General features: G+C 40.5%; 1 protein-coding gene across 3 annotated transcripts in view; it reads left to right on the top strand.

Annotated features, from left to right (window-relative positions):
• The window catches only part of LOC114777002 (formin), a 60,665-nt gene that overhangs the window by 3,836 nt on the left and 36,246 nt on the right, over positions 1–20,583 (top strand). For 2 of the 3 annotated variants that reach the window (XM_028966938.1, XM_028966928.1), the window contains exons 3-6: positions 7,957–8,129; positions 12,912–13,032; positions 14,333–14,394; positions 16,819–17,531. In XM_028966938.1, coding sequence (XP_028822771.1) covers positions 7,957–8,129; positions 12,912–13,032; positions 14,333–14,394; positions 16,819–17,531 — 1,069 coding nt within the window. Of the gene's footprint in view, positions 1–7,956; positions 8,130–10,204; positions 12,706–12,911; positions 13,033–14,332; positions 14,395–16,818; positions 17,532–20,583 lie in introns of those variants that run through there. The other variant, XM_028966955.1, reaches the window with a different exon arrangement.

Genomic DNA, 20,583 nt, shown 5'->3' with positions numbered 1-20,583 from the left:
TGTAGAAAGAACAATACACCATCTGGGAGCTTCACTTCATTGGATAATGAGATTTTTACATTGATTGTCGAACCAGACCCCCCGTTGCTTTGAATGCGTGCTGTTTCCCCTTATGTAGCAAACATGATTATTGGGCCCATCTGACCTACCATGAACTGACTTTATGACTGCAGCGGTCTTTTCCAAACACTTTGGCTCTACATTGCTTTAAGCAGATGTCAGATGGAGGAAACTGATTCTATTTGTGTTTAGATAGACCCCAATGATATAGATTCTATGTCCTTTTATATACACTTTTTTAAAGCTTTTCGCACCATAAACACACGTACCAGTGACCGTTACATGACTGATTTATCAGGTTCTGTGCCTGTAGACATGGAACTTCCGAGAAAGGATTGTACTGAATTTAATCCTGCAAATGGAAATTTTGATCAGGAGTGCACATTGTGTACTGAACTGAGCTCAGCACTTTCTGCATGCATGCAAATTAAATAGTGAGTGTGAGAGAGACAATATGGACTAACTAGAATCATTTTTAGACTATATGGACAATTTTTTTTTTAATTGTATATCATCCTTCTGAAAAGGGTTGATCAGACACCATGCATTTTCAGATTCTCTGTACTAAATGTTCTTGCTACCAACTGAAGTCTGCATCTTTTCTGTGCCTGCACCAGTAAGACAGTGAATGACAGTGCTCAGTGCTCATCCATGCATTATTGGGAAAATTATGTTGGGTGAATTTAACATGAACAAATATATATGCTGCTTATGGTAGGGATGAATTTTATATGTGAGGTGGTGAATATAGTCTAAAACTAAGATGACATGTATTAAATCAAAACAATATATACTTATTCTGATAATATTTCTTCTTACCTGCCGGTTTATTTGTTAGAGCATGTAAATCATTTCATTGTTTTTTTGGCACATTGTGTTGTGTATAACGCGTGGATAGATTTCTCTCTCTGAGCAGTAGATGACTATGCAATCCTACAACTCTGTCTTGTCTCCCGTTGTATGGAGGCACCCTAAATAATGACTTAATGACATAAACCAATCAGGCCTGTCGGTCATATGAAACCGATCATCTGAAGAGAAGCTCAGTTGACGTTTTTTTTTCCTGTCTCGTTATTACTGTCCAATAGGAAACATTAGCCAGACAGCATTGCTGCAGTATTATATTCCATGAGCTTGTTTGGACAAGGGATAGTTCTTTTGGGCTAATGAAATTGATTCTGCTAAGAAAGGTCTTGGCTAGAGGCAGCGTGGTTCCGCGCGTGGTCTGTCTCTGTGTCATTATATGGGTTTAAGAATAGTGTCCATTGATTGCCTGTAATGAGCTGTTTGCGCCAGTGGGTAAGAAAATGTAAGTCATTCACTATTACTTTATGACACACAATATGGTTTTATCTCATTGTAACGGATCATGAGATGTAACATAATGTCATATACAGTACAGGCCAAAAGTTTGGACACACCTTCTCATTCAAATTGTTTTTTTTTATATTCATGACCAATTTACATTGGTAGATTCTCACTGAAGGCATTAAAACTATGAACATGTGGAGTTATGTACTTAACAAAAAGTGGAGACCTGGCCTTCACAGTCACCGGACCTGAACCCAATCGAGATGGTTTAGGGTGAGCTGGACCTAGTGCTAAACACCTCTGGGAACTCCTTCAAGACTGTTGGAAAACCATTTCAGGTGACGATCTCTTGAATCTCATCGAGAGAATGGCAAGATTGTGCAAAGCAGTAATCAGAGCAAAGGGTGGCTATTTTGAAGAAAATAGAATATAAAACATGTTTTTAGTTAGTTCACCTTTTTTTGGTAAGTACATAACACCACATGTGTTCATTCATAGTTTTGATGACTTCAGTGAGAAACTACCAAACTTGGTGCCCTGCCCATAGATCCTATGGTTTGGTCCTGAATGAGTTCCAGCACTGGCAATAACCCTGTGCAATATGTATGATGTTTACATTTCTGAGAATTTTCTTCACTAGTCACCTAGCACGACTATTACTGTAGTTGAGTAGTCTATGGCAGTGGTACCAAAATTATATTTGTAAACATTACATTTATAAAATCCCAATAACACACACAGGAGGATAATCAAAACTCTGTATAATCCTTATAGCCTCAGTGTAAAATCTCAAAAGCCAGGCGGGGGTTGTGTGACTCCATGGAACATATAGTTTTTTTGCTGCAGGGAGTAGGTTTTTTTGCACCAAACAAGAGCATGCAGGATATATGAAGGCAGAGAGAGACGGAGCAAATGAGACAAACACAAGTCTCCTGAAAAATAAGACGAGGAAATATGATGAAGCATATGTAACTCTTGGCTTCATTGTGACTACAGTGGGAGGTATCAGGGCCAGCGTTTTAAGGGTGCCATCCATCCAGGGGGCACCACAAACGGATGAAGATGTTTTGATATAGGACTTAGTGGTCCCCTAATACTGTATATCAAGTATCTTTCTTAAATTCAGATTTGGTTCAGAAGTACAGCCATTTTGAGCCAGTCACACCATGAAATTTACTGAGGACACACCGTTCCTGTGTCTGTACCTATAATTCTAATAAAAAGTTGAGAGATGGGACGAGGAGGACAGCGGCCTATAGAAGTGAGGGGCCATTCTTGGAAATGACGTCAACAAGGAAAATAAGAACAAAAACCTACAACTGGTGGGTTTTTTTTGCAAAGAAAAGTTTGTAATTAATAATTTTATTCTTTTTATGCATGTAGGTGGGAAGCAATAGGAGTTGGGGGTCCTGGCTTGTCTTTGACATAGGCAGGGGGCTTCAGGGAGGCTGGGAACCACTGGTCTATGAAGTCAGCCATTCTCAGAAGAATCTGAGTCAAAGCACTGCTGCTGCAGGACTAGGTCTTAGCTTGTGGTAGATACTACAATAAACGAAGTTCCCTGGCTCTGCAGACTGCTCATTGCACTTTGTTTCAGCTCTCCCCTTCAGGGTAAAATGTCCATCTAGTGACCCTGGCACTACGGTCAGCATTTCCTCCCATACTCACTGGAGAGCTGCTCTCAATAATGCTGGAGCTGTCGAAGCTGCAGGAATGAACTTGTAATAGAAGGGATCTGCTATGTGAATGAAAAGAAACAGCACACAATACACACATCATGAGAAAGAACATTCATCTTGTAATCAAGTATTGTATTGTATGTAATATAATAAAAATAAGATAATTGCGGTTACAGTACACTTCCAGCTAATTTTACATTTTGCTAATTTCCACATTTTGTAGAGACCAACAAAGGTCAAAGGTTAACTGGTCTTGCTTTGAGTTCTTAATGCAATAGTTTACTGGATTTTCTAATAATCTTGTTTTAATAGTTCAGCAAGGCTGCTTTCAGCATTTGGAATTTACTTGTGCATTTGTTCTTGTGCATTCTTCACAGCATTCTGACCTCTGAGTTACGGATTTGCCGCCACAGACAGAATACATTAAATAGTTGTTGTTAAAATGTAGTGCTTAATGTGATTATTGTCATTGATGGAAAGTATTTGGTAATGAGAAAATAGAAAAAATCATTGTGGTGCTATTTTCATTGTGGTGATATTTCTAGGTGCAGTTGACAACAAAAGACTACAAAATACTACATAGTACAGTATCTTTGAGCAGTATAATTTGTAGGGATATGTGGTTGTATTTTATGGTGCTGTGCTGTGATGTGCAATGTATGGTGCTGCAGTAAGTCAGAATTGTGATTTACTGTTCATATGCAGTGAGTGGTAGGATCTGTGTGTGTTTTATCAGATGCTCAGTCATGTGGCTGCAGTTCACATGATTTTTTTTCTGTTACTGGAATTCAAGACACCAGATCACACTACATACACTAAAACACTAAAAAGAGTACTCTAAAATAATATGAAAGATAAAAGAATAAAAATATTTTTTGTGGTGCTTGAGAGCTAATACAGAAGGATGGATGGGGATATTGGTGATAATTTATTTTGTATTACCCTCTAGTCAGAGAAATTATAGAGGTACAAGTACCTCTAAGTGTGTGCTCTCGCTCTAATGAGAGAAATAAGGCCTAGAGGGCGCTGGGGGGTGTGACTATAGCCATACAGTCTGCTATTCCTGTGGGCATAATATTAATAATAACTAGAAACTTAAATTGTCCAGGCATTTGTCGCAGCAGTAGGTGTGGCCTCCAGAGCTGGTGTCAGCTGTAAGAGCAGACTGTATAACTACAGTAGCCGATGGAACAGGCAGTCACATGACTTTAAATGATGTTTGGAACATGTTCAAAAATTAGCATGTTATCATGCTATTACTAGCAAAAAATGCTAACAGGGCGTGGCCAAGATGCGTCTTCGGCAGCACCAACTTGTCCCATATGTCAGATCGTAGGTCTCGGTGAGGCCTTTGGGGAATCCCGGGTCCCTGGCTTCAACCGTTACCCTCAGGGAGCCAAAAATTTATTCCCAGCACAATATTAAATGGTCTGTCATACTGACAGGCCCAAATAATGACAATACACATTATTACAGAAGAAATAGACTACAATACATCAGTGCACAGCTTGAGCACTATCAGGTACCACTCCTATCAGCTCATTAGCAGGTTTTAGAAGGTTTTAATACTCTGTTTCAAACATGTTGGAGGAGTCTATTAAATAAGTGTGATGCCTAGGCAGTTCTGGGCTAGCCAGGTGCCGACTGTACAAGCAGCAGGTAAGGGTGATTATAACCTCGCGTGCATGTGCTGCTTGTACAGTGTGGCTGATGAGAATCCTTTATATAGTTAGTTTCTCCCTCACCCCCTTGTCCTGCAATTGTTGTTGAGAATATGATTTCCCGTGTCCTATGGTAATTTCTGTATGTTTTGGCCATCATGTCTTTTTCTTTTTTATTTAGTAAAATTCACCTTTTCCTGAAATTTGCGCCTCTCCATTTTTACCCCACCTTAAAATAACTGTAAGCGTCATGAACTGTGTCACCTTTGATTGGTGAAAGAAATGTTGGAAAAGTATGATTATTGTTTCAGGAAAAAATAGTAAACATGTATGAACTGTCCTTACTGTAGTCAATTATAAGAATCAGTTGTTACATATATGTTACATATTACTTGAGAAATAAGAAGGTATATTTATTTATAATAAATATACAACACAATTTATGGACACTTTGATTACGTTCTGCAGTGATGCAGTGTGTTTCATTTTATTAGTTTTTCCTTTTCCTGCTCAATTACATCCCCTTCCGCCCATAAAACGTGTGCAAGCAGTGGAGAGTGATGGAAGTTCATTTGCACCTGACCAGACTGTACTTAACAAAAAAGGTGAAATAACTGAAAACATGTTTTATATTCTAGTTTCTTCAAAATAGCCACCCGTTGCTCTGATTACTGCTTTGCACACTCTTGGCATTCTTTCGATGAGCTTCAAGAGGTCGTCACCTGAAATGGTTTTCCAACAGTCTTGAAGGTGTTCCCAGAGGTGTTTAGCACTTGTTGGCCCCTTTGCCTTCTCTCTGCGGTTCAGCTCACCCCAAACCATCTCGATTGTGTTCAGGTCTGGTGACTGTGGAGGCCAGGTCTCCTCTTTATGTTAAGTACATAACTCCACATGTGTTCATTTATAGTTTTGATGCCTTCAGTGAGAATCTACCAATGTAAATGGTCATGAGAATAAAGAAAACATATTGAATGAGAAGGTGTGTCCAAAGTTTTGCCCTGTACTGTACATATTTGTTGGACATAATTTAAATCCATTGTTTTTTGAGGTCCATATGATGGACAAAATGAATGTGCATTATAGAATGTGTAGTTTCTGCAGAATAGATTAAATCTGGAATGTCTTTGCTTCAACATTTGGATCCCTACCAAATATGCAGTCAGCAAATTAGTGACCTGGCAATATATTTAAGAGAAATCCATTATGATAATTAAACATTATAATCCCTGTTTGCTTCTGTAGTGTGCAGCAGAGGGCTGAAGTTTCTACTGCAGGATCCATTTTAGGATAGTAAAATATTTGCATTATTTTTACTTTGCACATTTATTATTTCAGTAGTTTAGCGCTGTCTGTCTCATTGTTGTTCAATTTACACTGCCTGTGTCCCCTATTTGCACATTATGTAGCCCAGTTAGTCTGTGCCACACACGTGTAACTTTTTGTTGTTGCATGTAGCACCAGGTTTCGGTGAAATGTTGTATCATTTTAACTAGGTACTGTCTAACACAGGGGTGGTTAAACGTTTTAGCTCAGGGGCCACATTGACTTTTAATATTTGACATTTGACATTGACTTTAAATTGGGCCAGGCCAGCATTAGAATACAAGAATGGCGTAAAATGCGCAGTGAGGGAGCGTCCAGAGCAGCACATTTACAGGGATGGCTTTCTTTATTAAGTGCTTAAAAAAAATCTGTTGCAACATATAAAACGCATCATGAACCTGGAGATTACTGGCCCTGACTGCTTGCCATACATGGCTGCGCATTTACTGTGCAAGGCAGTGTAATGTGGTCTGCGAACTGTAGTTTGCCCATCCCTCGTCTAACATGTATGTATCAGAAATTACAAAAAAGCTCAACTTCAACTATAAAAATATATATATTTTTTTTTTATATACACACATCATGAAATATCCCCTGTGATTCTGGTGATGTTTGCACAATGTTATTTTTTTTTATGTATGTGCTGAATTTGAGAATGACTCACAGCTGCAAGTGCTGTGTGTGTGTGTGTGTGTGTGTGTGTGTGTGTCCAGTCCATACACTTGGCTGCAGTCTGAAGGTGATGAAATGTGATGTGTTCTTAGATTCTGTGAGGACATGTGGGGCTTCAGAGGGAACATGGAGACAAGCAGCCAGTCAGAAATATTTGTGAGGCACACAGTTACACATACACACACACACACACACACACACACACACGCTACATGCACACTCTTGTAATTGACCCAGTTTGAGTAATTTACTATTTTTACGACACAGATTTTTATTGTCAAAAATTTTAAACAAAACTTTCCACATCTAAATTAGATGTTGAAATGTAAATAAGAGGCTAGAATTCTGACAACATACGTTTTTTCTTACATCTAGCTCTTTTTCATTTTTGCTGCTCGTTTTTACAGTTTCACTGCTGACTTTTCAGTTGCTCCGCCCTGTTGTACCATGCTGTCCAATGAAGCGAAGCCCTGCCAGTACGAGATAACTGTGCCAACTAAATCCTCAGACAGCGTAAACATGAAATAGGACAGAGTAACTGTCAGAGTTGACTGCACCTGGGGACTCACCTGTGCACAAATCTGATTCCACAACAATGGAGTCAAAACACACACTTACACACACATCCTCCCCAGCAGATCTGAGCCTGATTAAAGTTGCCTGAATCCTATTCATGGGTGGATTGTTACTCCCCTGTGTGGCTACATCTGATATGACAATAAGTGATCTGAGGGTTCCATAGTCCATATTTTCTGTCTATCAAAATCCTGGTCTTCATGAGATCCATAGCAGTATGCCTGTAACTTGCAGGACAGGCTCAAATTCCAATATTAAAATTGATGTTAAAAACATGTTGGATCAGGCTAGTGGTATGCAGGGCTCTAGGTGCTTTTTATTGGAATGCAACACCACTCAGATTTGACTGAAAACTAGTATAAATAGTATGTAAGATATGTTCAGATTTAGCCTTCAGTTGCATTCAGACAGCATGTCTGTTTTCAAGACACTAAAGATGTAGCTAGTACAAATATAACATTGCTTTCTGAAAAACAAGAGTAATTTTAATTGTGCTGTATTATATGGCATTAAAGCATTTTTTTGAAGGGGCCAGATATCAGTGGTTTGTGTTATTTCAGCAGCAGTTTATTTATAGTAGTATATCTAGCTTGAAATAGTATTCAGCTGCATTTGCTTCATTGTGTTAACCTCTTTTACTTTATGTTTGTATGTCTGTGTGACTCTGACTTCAGATGAAGTTCTTCCAAGGCAGGACGAAATCTGGATGTTAGATGGCGATGACCCCATTTCCCATGACGCATTGTCCCGGCCTAGGAGGCCAGATCACCTTGATTTCCTGAGAATCACTCCACCAGAGGATGATATTATTGGTGACACACCATACTATCCGAAACTGGATGCCATGGTGAGTGTGGGATGGCACTGGAAGGGGTTTTTCTGTTTATTTTCACGTTTGTCATGATATAGAGTCTTTTACGTTCAATAAAAGCACAAAACCTTATAACTAAAATAGACACCTTGATGCATGTAGAGATTTGAGTTTAATTGGTCTACCATTTACCCTTTATATAGAACTTACTTTCCTTTATTCTTTGCCAGGGTTTGGGCACGTTGGGACATTTGGGACATTGACCCTTTTTTGGAATATTTATCTTTGTCCTGCTCCTCCGTGTCTCTCCTTTGTGGAGCGTGATGTATATATACACACACATGGGGATGGCTAATAACATCAGGGGAATCAGGGAAAAATGAGACAGGTAGCAGGAAAAGTTGTATATATAATATTTTTTAACGAAGGTCCGAAAAATGTTCCTGAAATGCATCTCCCTCACACCTACTCACATACACATGCATACACATTCTCTGATAGTACAGTCAGCGCTGTTGCGCTCACGTGACTGTACACCCCAGTGGTGTACAGCTTTGGCAGGGATACTGTTGTCTGTTGTCTGAAAAGCAACAAAAATCATGGAAACTATCACACAAAAAAAACACATTTTGCTGTAAAACAATTTGACCGATCATTTTAGAATGCTAGAATGCCTTATGAAGAGGGGCAAACAACAGCCTTTATATTACCAAAAACTGTGGAGATCTGTGCAGATTTTGCCTTAAGCTCCGGCTAAAAATTGTTAATATGTGGCCTGTTCATATTTGCCTTTACACTTCAGATGTTAACATGTTCAGATTTAGCCTTCAGTTGCATTCAGACTGCATCTCTGTTTTTATCAAGACATTAAAGATTTAGCTCAAGTATAGCATTGCCTTGTGAACTAGAAAAGTGATTTTAAATTCACGTATCAAATGGCATTTAAGCTTTTTTGAAGACTTAAAACCTTAAAACATCTACTAAAAGCTCTTAGAGAGTTATAGTCATTGTACAGTATTATACATCAAATATACAATGAACATTCAGAATGAGAATACCGCCTCGAGCTCTGAATCCATGTGGCATAAAGGGAAAACGTGTGATGGCCCGATAACAATGGTTAGGGCTGTATCAGCAGCAGTCATTCAGTCGTTTTTTTGTATGTTCAGTATTTCACATTGTGGATAATGAAAGAATGCTTTAATGATTTTGGTCCTTTTGTCTCTCTGGCCATTTTTGTGGAAAGTGGCCTACAATGGGGCAGGTTTAATGTTTCCCATTTATGCAATGTACAAGCTGGAAAAACTAGTTTCCGCCTTTCATTTGGAAGCCTGTCAGTGTTTTATCACACTAATCTATAAGATGGAAACAGGTGCCAGATATCCTTGTAGCCTTGACTCGCTTTGAACATACTGCGTTTTGAACTTGTGCTGAATCAATTATCTCAAAAAATTAGCTTAATACGCAAAGGCATAACAGTGTGGCTTCACTGTCATCTTTAAAATGCCTGCCATCCTTATATATGTCCTAAAGTGGTAGGATATTTAGTACTGAGAAGTAAGATGTATCTGGAAATGAAAGAGTTTGAGAGTCTGGCTGCCAATTAATCTTGCATTCTCAAAATGTTAAACCCAACCCAGTGTAATGTGAAACGTTTGACACACTAATTAGAGGTTTCATTTCTTATTATCTAATTAAGAAGTTTTGTGCCAAGTCAAAGAGACTATTCATTAACATATGTATCTTTTAAACAATATAATTCACAGAATTTAAAATTCAAAATAACAAAATCAACACATGAGATATATCAGCCAGTTTTTGGTCTATTCACATGAACCTCTGATGAAAACCTAATGAATGGGTTTGGCTTACATGGAAATGTTATGTACTATTAAATAAAAACATTTTTGTAAAATGATTTTTTTCAAAATATTAAAATTCCTCTCTTTCCTTTCCTCTCTCAGTCTGGAAACCTCTTGCACATATACTGGCTGACTGTTAGGGGTTGCTGTGGTAACACTGAGGGGAGGGTGGGGGTGTGGTCAGTGTGTTAATCACAGCAGATTATATGGTGTGGAGGAATAGAGAGCTGAGCAGAGCTGCAGTTTAACCCTGTCCTCCTTACCTGACAGGAGATTAGCTGCTTCTTCACATCCTGAGAAAGTGGGAACAGAGAAGAAGAGGAAGAAAGAGATTCAGTGGAAGAGTTTGCATTCAATGGAGTTGGAGGTTGTGCTAACTGGCTCGAAAAAAATGACAAGGAAGTAATGGGAGCAACTGGACACCTGCCAGTTCAAGGTCCTCCCTGTCTGGGTGGGATCTCGAAAAAAGGCGTGTCTTTAGGCGAGGTGAAGCTGCACAGCCAGTTCTGTGCTCGTTTCTCTTTAACAGACATGTTCTCACCGGGACGAGGGGCACAGACCAAGCTTTTACTTCAGTGTGTGTATGTACTTGTAACTATGTGGGTCTGTGGAAAAGCCACCACAGATCCTCTCTCGCTGCAGTCATTGAGCTGAATGCTTCCAGCCCTGCGATCCTGGAGCAACCACAACTCTTAAAACTCTTCCTGGTTGCCTTGTGAAACTTGTTGGGAGTATTCAGTTCTGTGGAAAAGTTTGGCGTGAATGGAACTGCGTTCATGGTTATTGCCGCTGCCTGTACAGGACCTACTAGTGGAATATAAACACTGTTGTGTTTTGGTTTTAACACACTCTCAACAGCGCGTTACCTGGAGGATTACAAGAAAGCGGGGACCTTAACGGGTGTACAATCAGAGCCCCCCTGGCGCGGTAAGGGAACCTGAGGCGGTTTGCCTGTTACAAAAAGACTTTTGTTTTCTTGGCCCTGCTTCTGGAACACATACAGGTGGGAGAGGAAGAGCACTGCAACAGCGAGCATCTGAAAAGACTCGCACAGTCTTCCACAGGCACTGCTTAGTCAGGAATGTGGAGAGTGGATTAGTAAATGGTTTAGAGAATAAAAGGATTTTTTTATGGAGAGTACGGGCAGCAGCTCCGATATTCAGGAGAGACCTCCCAGTAGCTCCCTGCTAACAAGATTCTCGACCATGTTTGCAAGAGAGAAAAGCGAGGCACCGGAGGGACCCCATGCAGTGTTGACATCATACAAGACTTTAACAGAGGATGAGTCCAACAGTAATGATAGTGATCATTATCACACAACAAGGGAATTTCATGGTGGGCCTAAGCAGCATTTTGGGACATCAGAGTTTGCTATACACAGCTATGCAAAAATGACCTCACCAGAATTAGCTGACCTGGTTCATGTGAAAATGGTGGAGGTTTACAGTGACACAGAAGAAGAGGAGGCATACAATACCCTCAAGAAATCAGAGAAGCACATTCCTTCATGGAGGTCCCTCACCCTGTTGGCGAACAGAGATCAACCAAATCAGCAGTCTGCTAATGAAATAGAGCAGCCATGTTCTAGAGCTGAGAATTTGTTGGGGAAATCTCTGAAACACACCACAGTTAACGGGACAAAGGTTTCAGATATCAGCAAGGATTTGCAACCCGATAATATTGGCTCAGACGCACCATCAGTGAAGACCAGTCCAACAAATAATAAATCCCTCAGTGATGTGGAAGACTCCAGGGCATTGGAACTGGGTCCTCTTGCAAAATATTCCTTATCTTCAGTGAGGCTCTCTATTTCTAGTAAAAAACGGGCCTTCTCAGGATCATCAGAGGGTAATGTTTCTTCTCCCATACATTTAGAGAGCACAATAGGGAGGGATCAGGACGTTCAGACCCTGGAGAGGACTTCTGAGCAGGCTGTACCTGCTAAGGAGAAACTACATAGCTGGAGGAAAAAAAAACATTCACTCACATCCTCATCACCATCCCTGGAACAGTCCTCAGCTGACCTCAAGGCAAGTGCCATATCCCCTCCTCTACAGAGGAGCAGAAAGGAAACGCCTGCCAGGACATCTTCTACAGACCAACCCTCCCCTTCTTCTTCCAGTCCATCCTCCATGCCTTCAGACAAGCCCTTTCAGATGCCCACCCTTTTCAGTGGACTGCGTTTACTGAGGATAGGAGCTGTAGGAGAAGACAGGGAAACAATTTCTGAGATCAAACAGGGGGATGGTGACCGGGCCCTGCTCAGCCTCAAACAGCATGTCAACAAAGCTAAGCTCTTCTCTGAGCTGAACACCTCTTCCACATCATCCTCATCATCTGTCCCAGTAGCCAGCAAGACACAAACAGAGCCCAGGGACTCACCAGAGTACAAGGAACCACTGAAGGAGCAACTCAGACAACAACTAATGCCAGACACCCCACAAGTTGAGGTCTACCAAGCTGGGCACAACCCTGAGCAAAGTCTCCAGCAGGAAGGCACCAACCAAAGGTCAGCAGAGCTCACCACCCCATCAGAGGATGGTGTTAAATTTTCAGAGACAGCATTTGATGCCTTCAAGTCGCTTTTCAGCTCCAAGCCCAGTCCAAAGAAGGACGGTCCTGATATTACAGTGGATCTGGAGGCAGTGAAGAGGAAGAATAAGTCTGAAAAAGAACTGCTCAAGTCTATCTTTGAGAGATCTAGCGCTAAACCAGCTAGCTGTGACAACAAAAGCCCATCAGAAGATAAAGTATGTAAAGTTTGCTTATGTGTCACATTTTGTTGTCATATTGTTTTTTTCTGGTAATAAAGTTTGATTGTGAAATCTCAAACACAGTTTGAGTATTGTTTTATCCTCAGTATTGTTTGCTGATAGCAATAGTTTATCATTCATGGTGTACATGCTTGATGAGCAGTCAAAGAGTTTGTGTAATCGTATGCATTGTCCTCTTGCAGTCTGAGGTAAGCCCACATGGTGACAGTGAGGACCGAACCCCTGGACGTCTCCAGGCCATCTGGCCTCCTCCCAAGCCCAAAGATGAGGAGGAGAAGGTGGGCCTTCGTTACACTGAAGCAGGTATTATTGGTCTCATTTTAGATTACAGATTCTTTTGCATAGGTACACTGCACTGAATTGTTTTTAAAAAATACAGAATATATAATTGCCATGTTTGATGCAACACTGATGTTTGTAGCAACCAAGAATGCCCTGAACATATCGCTTATTTCTGTCTGACCTACACATATTAATGTAATGCTCTGCTTAATATAATTGCAAGGTGGTGCAAAACAGTGTCTCAGCTGCGTCACTGTGGTGTTAAAAGTGCACTTTTAAATTGCAAAAAATTAAATGCAGGATTTTAGAAAATATTGATTTTGACGTTAGGGTCTTGGAGAAGGGTAATTTTTTTCCTGACCTGAAATCTTAAAACACCCATAAACAGCACTTTATTGGATTAGACCCACATTCTTTTCTCTACATTTAAGGCAGCAAAAATTCTGTGTAACACAGGAAAAATCTGAATAAACAATGTCATGTAGTAGGCTGGAGAGTGGAGCAAAGGTCTGATAATAGTGATAAGGAGGCAGATAAGGTCAGATCATTGATATTGTTGAAAGTGGAACACAGAAGACAAAGTCTAACTTTAGAATGAAAAGAATTTAACCACACCTGTCAGGAGGGTGTAGTCAATTGTTTCGGCCGACTTAATGCTTTTCAAAAGACAGGGCGTGTCAGTGAAAATGCAATGTTTCCCTAATTACCAGTCTGAATGTCTGCTCTCTGCAGAACTTCTTCAGCTGCTCTGCACCCAGTATTATAATTTCTGGTGTTTTTAATATAGAAAATGTGTATATGTGGAATAAGCAGTTATATGTGGAAAAAAACAGGCAAATGAATGCTTCAACATAGTGTCATTCCTGCTCTCTAAATATACTTAGTACAGGCAGCATGAAACTTTAGTTTAATTTTAAACTATATATTTGATCATTAATTTACATTTTAGCAGACACCCTTGTCCAAAGCGAATTACAATTAGTAGTTACAGGGAACTGTAAGCGTTTCTAACCTACAGCCTGCAGGACAATTAAAAAGCTAATTCTAAAAAATATGATGAAATAATAACTTAATATTTAAACAATAAAGAAAATCCTAGATATTACTGCAAGAGAATTTATATATTTATTAATCAATCTGGTGTGGTTATATGTAATGGGAGGGGTATAAGTCCCTGAACTATTAGTTGTAGCAAATGCATAAGTTAGGCTAAAGAGAATGAGAAGAGACAGATTCTGGATTCTGCGGAAAGGTCTATATGACAAGAATTTTATGTAAAACGAGTATGTCACTGTGACTGTGTGGAATCTGCCTTCACCAGAACACCAGGCTGCCCTTCTACAGTTGAAGAGGAACTGCAAAGAAGAGGTAGAGAAGTTGCATGTAAGTGTTCTAAAGCAAACTACATTATCTTCCACTTTATGTTGATGCTGTGAGTCCTATTACAAGATTTTATGCATATTTAGGTTGTGCATTATCTGTTCATGAAAATATTCTAATAATTATGCCAGTAATAAGGCCCTTAAACCACTTGGATTCGATTCTTGGATATGCCCATTTTTTTATTTAATTTTTTTGCAGTTATTTGTCTTATCCAGTAGATGGCATTAGAGTTTTATGAACCTTCAATTCCTTTGCTGGAAATTGGTTGCATTTCTAAATATGCTGTGACAGAATGTGCATAGCCTTGATAGGGTCCAATTTATATATACATCAAAAAAAAAAACTGAAGTTATTGTTCAAAGCCACTGGGAACAGCATTTCTGCTGTTGTGTAGGTTTGAGTTGCAGTCGCCGGCACTATAATGAACCCCTGTTTGGCAGTTAGACACTCTATGTTCCTCATTGTTTTTGGGACTACTGTAAGGCAGTGAGAACATATTTAAAAGAATAACCTTCCATGTCAGGCTGTGTTGAATGTTTGTCAAGGGACATATTTCAGAGTTCCTGAAACAACATTTCCAAGTTGAACAGGGGTCATCTGGTCAGAAATGTGATTTACATGAGTTCACTCCCAGAATTGAAAAAGGCATCCAAAATCTTTATGTAGTTTACATCTTGTGATCTAATTTATTCAATTGGTCAGTTGTATAAATGAAACCAACCTAATGATAGTCATACATTACACCTTTATTATTTTTTTTAATGCAGATAACATAAAAAAAAAGACAATAACTATATTGGTTTCATTTCGTGGTCTTTTTTATAGGAGTCATGTTTCCCTTCAGATTGCTAAACGTTTTTTTATTTCAATATTTTCTTTATTGATTATCTGATTCAATGTAAACGGTCATCAGACATAACATTAGCATAGATTAAGGGAATAATATTGATTATCTCCTTACATTGTCATGTGACAGTGGGTGGGGTATATGAGGCATCAAATGAACATTTTGACAGAAAGAAAGGTGTCAGAACACACAGTGCATCACAGTTTTTGAAAGGTCAGGGTGCCCATGATGACCTGTGTTCATCAACAAAAATCATCACAATTTGACCATAGAGCAATGGAAGAAGGGGGCACTGACCTTTATATAATTTGGGTGGCCAGGAGTGTGTGCATTGCTTGACCTGCACTATGGGAAGAAGGCAGTGCGAGCTGCCACTCTATTTTGCAGTGTTAATTTTATTGTTATTTGTTCTATGATATACATGCATATTCTTCAAGACACATCATGGTTATGGATGAAAATCTGAAAATACCTTCTGGCATTTTTAAATCCAGACTCGTAAGTAATACGTATTACAATAATACATATTAAATTGAACCCTGTGAGAGAGTCGAAATGCTGAACATGGTGAGGAAATGGCAGTGCCATGATTATCTCCATATGTGCTCCATTTACCTTCTGTCAGGTCTTCGTACAAAATAAAGCTGGGAGCATCGTAAAACCTCTTTAGTAAATTAGGACATGGAGCTGTCCTGTCTGCTCATGAAAAGCTGACATTGTGGAAGTCCATGTTGATTTTTTTGCCAGCTGCCAAGGCCGCATAGATTTCAAATGATTTTTTACCCAGAGGTCTCAGATGTGAAAATATCTTCTTGCCAGTCCTGCTTTCCTCTTCATCCTGTCTGCCCTTTGAAGATTTTGACAAACCTCAATAGAATGGTGTCCATGAACTTATGTCATTTGTCATACAAGGGGTCAACCAGTCTATAGATCACAAATAAAAGCCTTTTTTCACTGAATAAAGTGTCCTCTGGCTGTTGTACGGTCTGACAGGATGACTCCCCAATATTCATCAACTCACTCTGCAAAACACACTAAATCCTCACATTGATAAACCTAGCATTACGACATGAGAAAAGACAGAGAAAGGGACAAGCCTGGTGCAGCTGACCATGCACTAACTGGAAACACATGCTTCTGAAGATGAATCAGGGAATATTTTCCCTCCAATTTCCCTTCAGAGTCTATTTGTCACCATTTTCCAAGTGACTCAATTTAGCGTATGTTTTTTCTCTTTCTAAACTCTGGTAAACATTTGGCTTTTAGCACTTGATCTTTGGTTATGATCTGTTTCTTCTGCGGATAACCAAGTTGCTGTTGGGTTCAGACATGTTTGTAACCATTTTAAAGTGATGTGTAGCTGCATTTGGCATCCCCTGTACACATTTGCCTTGTTGTCTCTTTGTGTGTTTTACATCTAGGCAAAATAATGAAACTGGGAGGTTAGGGGGTTGATTACTGAATTAATAGTTTGCAGTTAAATTGAAGATAGATTCTTTATTGAACCCGAAGGGAACCTCCAATATTGTTTTCCTTATCATTTTTTCTCTCTTCCCAAAACTTATCCACACAAACAGGCAGATTTCGAGCTGAAGATCTTTGAAGTGCGGGGTGAGCATGCTGTGGCCCTGTCTAAGTTGGAGGCAGAGATTGCCGGCATGCAGCAGCAGCGGCAGCAGGCCCTTGCCCGGGCGGGTCTGGAACCTCGCGTACTTCGGGAGGTCTCCGTCTCTACTGCAGATGACCTGCCGTCCAAGACCTTCCGCAATGTTTGCATCCAGACCGACCGTGAGACCTTCATCAAGACTCCTGATGGTGACAGTGGCCGCCCAGCACAGAGTCCCAGCCTCGTTGCACCCAAAAAACTCAACCGTGACACCATCCGAAGGGCTGAGGAGGGCACATCTCCAACTACCCCGCCCCCTCCACCGCCTCCACCTCTGCCCTTTTCAGGACAACCAGGCGGTCCACCAGCTCCACCTCCACTACATAGCAGTTCAGCACCACCCCCACCTCCTCCGTTGCCTGGGTTTGGGTCTGGTCCTCCTCCGCCACCACCTCTTCCTGGTGGCACAGGACCCCGACCCCCTCCTCCACCTCCTCCCCCTGGCCTTCCTGGATCCGGACCTCCACCACCTCCACCTGTGCCAGGCTGTGGTCCCCCTCCTCCCCCACCTGGAGGTTTTATGTTCTGCCAGCCAGCAGAGAGGACCCCTCGGAAGCCCATGGTGGAGCCGGCCTGTCCCATGAAACCCCTCTACTGGACTCGCATCCAGATACAGGACAACAAGTGAGTTCTACTTCAACCAAAGCCTATTCCTCCTTCACCCAGATTCCCCTTTCAATGCCGTTTATTGTTTCTGTCTGGCAAATGCTATATTCAGACTATCCAGGATGATTTCAGTTGGAACTGATTTTGTGAACTTGTTCCACTGAGAATAAAACAGCCCTGTTTTTTTTGAGAAATTTATAAATGTGACATTCATGTCACAAATGTGACTGCATAATACCTCTTCATAAATCCCTATTCTCTGCACACATGTGTAAAATCTCATGTTCTTAATCCTCCTTCAGGTCCATGTGCATGCATAGTAGCAGAAGATGCATTATCAGCAGAAAAGTAGTATTGTCAGCAGCCACTGTCTGTTACCATGGATTAAACTGTATTGGTAAAACTTGCAGACATGGTGCAGTACAAGGTCACGTCAAATTCAGGGGGGTTGGTTTTATTTGCTTTAATTTGATTTGAGTGCAACATTGAGTGCAAGGATTTTTAGCAGGAATCAAACATGGCCTGGGCCACACATGATTCACCTGATTTAACCAAACCCAGTACACACTTCCTACCTTCCCCACCTTCCATTCACCGAGTTGCTCTTTCAGAGCTCACAGCGGTTTGCGTATCTGCAGCCTCTTGACACCTGTGTGTTAGTGAAATGGAGTGCGAGCCGCTTTTAAAGTGGCTGGGGTTTATACAGCTGGAGAGGCCTGAGTGCAGCTCTCCCAGCTTTATGGCCTTGTATTTCTACCATGGGGGATTAGGCTGGGAAGTTGAGGCCTGGTTCACACTCTCCCGGCACTGGGTCACGCCGGAGGGATTTGATTAGGCGACGGCCGTCTCGTGTTTGCCATAAATTTTACAGTAGAATTACAGCTCCTCATGCGTTAAATCGACTGCCCTTTGATAAACACTGCAGGACAATGTTAACACACAAATGACTGCAGAGAAGGATATAAACGAAATGAAAATGCAGCAGGTAATAAACAGTCCACGGGGACTTCTGTGCTAATGATGGCATTATCTTCAGGCGTTATCCCCTGTTGGCTCTGCTTCTCTATGTTATTGTGAACAGTAATAAATGGAGGAATCACAGCTTTCTAAGGAGCAAGCAAAGAACTATAAGTTATCCTCCATAAGACGTTCAGGATCTGAACCAATCAGCAGCTAATTAGTTAATTAAGTTTTTTTTTTTTATTATGTGATTGTCACGCACAGCACAATGTGTCCTCTTTTGTTGATGTGGCCAAGTACAAGTAAAAAGTATTGGGACACACTCGTTAATTATTGAATTTAGGTATTTCAGTAATACCATTTTAAAATAAAGTGTGTATATAAAATAAAAGGTGTATAAAATAAACAGAGTAGTAGCCTAATGGGAAAGCCACTCGCCTATGAACCAGAAGACCTACTGAGTGTCCCCAGGGGGACTGTCCCTGTAAATACTGATTGTAAGTCACTCTGGGCAAGGGCTTCGGATAAATGCCATAAATGTAAAGCACCCAGCCTTCCAGTCTTCACAAAGAGCACTCATTAGCCATGTTAGCCCTAAAAGAGAAGACCATGTTAAGTGGCAGAGCAGGGTCAGCGGTCCATGGTGTGTAAAAGTTGCCCATGCTCTGTTGATTCAATAGCTAAAGAGTTCCACTGACAATATTATAAGGTTTTCATGGCTGAGCAGCCATAGTTGGAATTAGTTTTGGGAACTTGACTAGCCTGCACAAACCTCTAATCATAATCCCATCAAACACCGTTGAGATGAACAGGCTTTCTCCTACAAAACCAGTACCTGATAAATGACAGGTTTCGCCTGTTGTTGTCTCTCAAGCAACACAATACAGTATATAATATAAAAAGAATACAATATAATACAGAAGATGGGAGGGGATACTGGTGTCTGGAGGGGATTGCTGGTGTCTTCCTCTTGTAAGTCACTTTGGATAAAGTAAAGTACGTAAAATGATGACATTTAAATGTTTGGAAATAGGTGTCATAATTGAATTAAGTTAACCCAACAAATCATTTTGTGTGTAATATCAATATTGCTAAGTGGTTTATGAGCAAGATTTTAATAAAAGTTAAAGATGAGCTGACTAGCATAATTTTGTGTGATAAACTATTTCTATATGGAGTGTTAAGATATACCAAATGTATTGCTTTTTTTACAGCTAAAATTGGTGGCAAAATTCTTATTTATATGAGAATATTGATATTTGTTACACTGTTATACACAGACGAGCATTTTTCTAAAACTAAGTAAAAATGACGTTTGTTCATACATTAAGACAATGAAAAGCAGCTGGTGCCCTGCCTGTGTCTTAGATCCTTTTGAATTTAATGGCTTTCAAAATTTGATCTGCATAGGACACTCTCATAACTCAGAGCAGGGCAGATGCTTTGATTGCTTGACATGATTTACCCTGTTACAGTATTACCTGATCTTAACAGAGACATCATAGAAAAACTTAAGCCACAGTATATATTTTTTAGATCGGGTCTTGTCCAAAGCTTATTAAAAAGCTTTTAAAGGCTCGGTGTGGCGTAGATCATTGGACAGTTGGATGGAGCCGAGTAAGGTGACCTGTCTCTCCCCCCGTGGGCCGTCTCTCTCTCTGCTGGCCGCTCTGGTTGTGTACAGACTGATTTATGTCAGATGTACCCCACTGGACTTTCAGTAGGAGGGGAACGCAGGGATAGGCAGCGGGATCGCTTATCATAGCGAGATGTCTCCACCTTGTCTGCAGTCGGCTCGTTTCTTCTGTTTTCTTGTCTGGTGAGAAGAGTCAAGTGGAAAGTCAATTTGCTAACCCAGTCTGCCTGCCTATTTGTTTTGTGCACATTACCCGGCAACTGCTGAAACCATATACCTCACATCTTCACAGCGCTTTTGTTTAAAAGGTGCGCTTGATGCACGATGTCAGGCTAAGAGCTGCAACACCCTGTACTCCAACCTGCAACCTCCAGCCATCCACTGAAAACAAAAAAAAGTCTGTTTTGATAAATTTATGCTTGAAAAGAAATGTTGTCTATGCTTCAAAAAATGGAAATAAACAGTTGAACTGTG

This window comes from Denticeps clupeoides, chromosome 1 (assembly GCF_900700375.1).
Source record: "Denticeps clupeoides chromosome 1, fDenClu1.1, whole genome shotgun sequence".
Taxonomy (NCBI): domain Eukaryota; kingdom Metazoa; phylum Chordata; class Actinopteri; order Clupeiformes; family Denticipitidae; genus Denticeps; species Denticeps clupeoides.
This window is presented reverse-complemented; position numbering and strand designations above follow the sequence as displayed.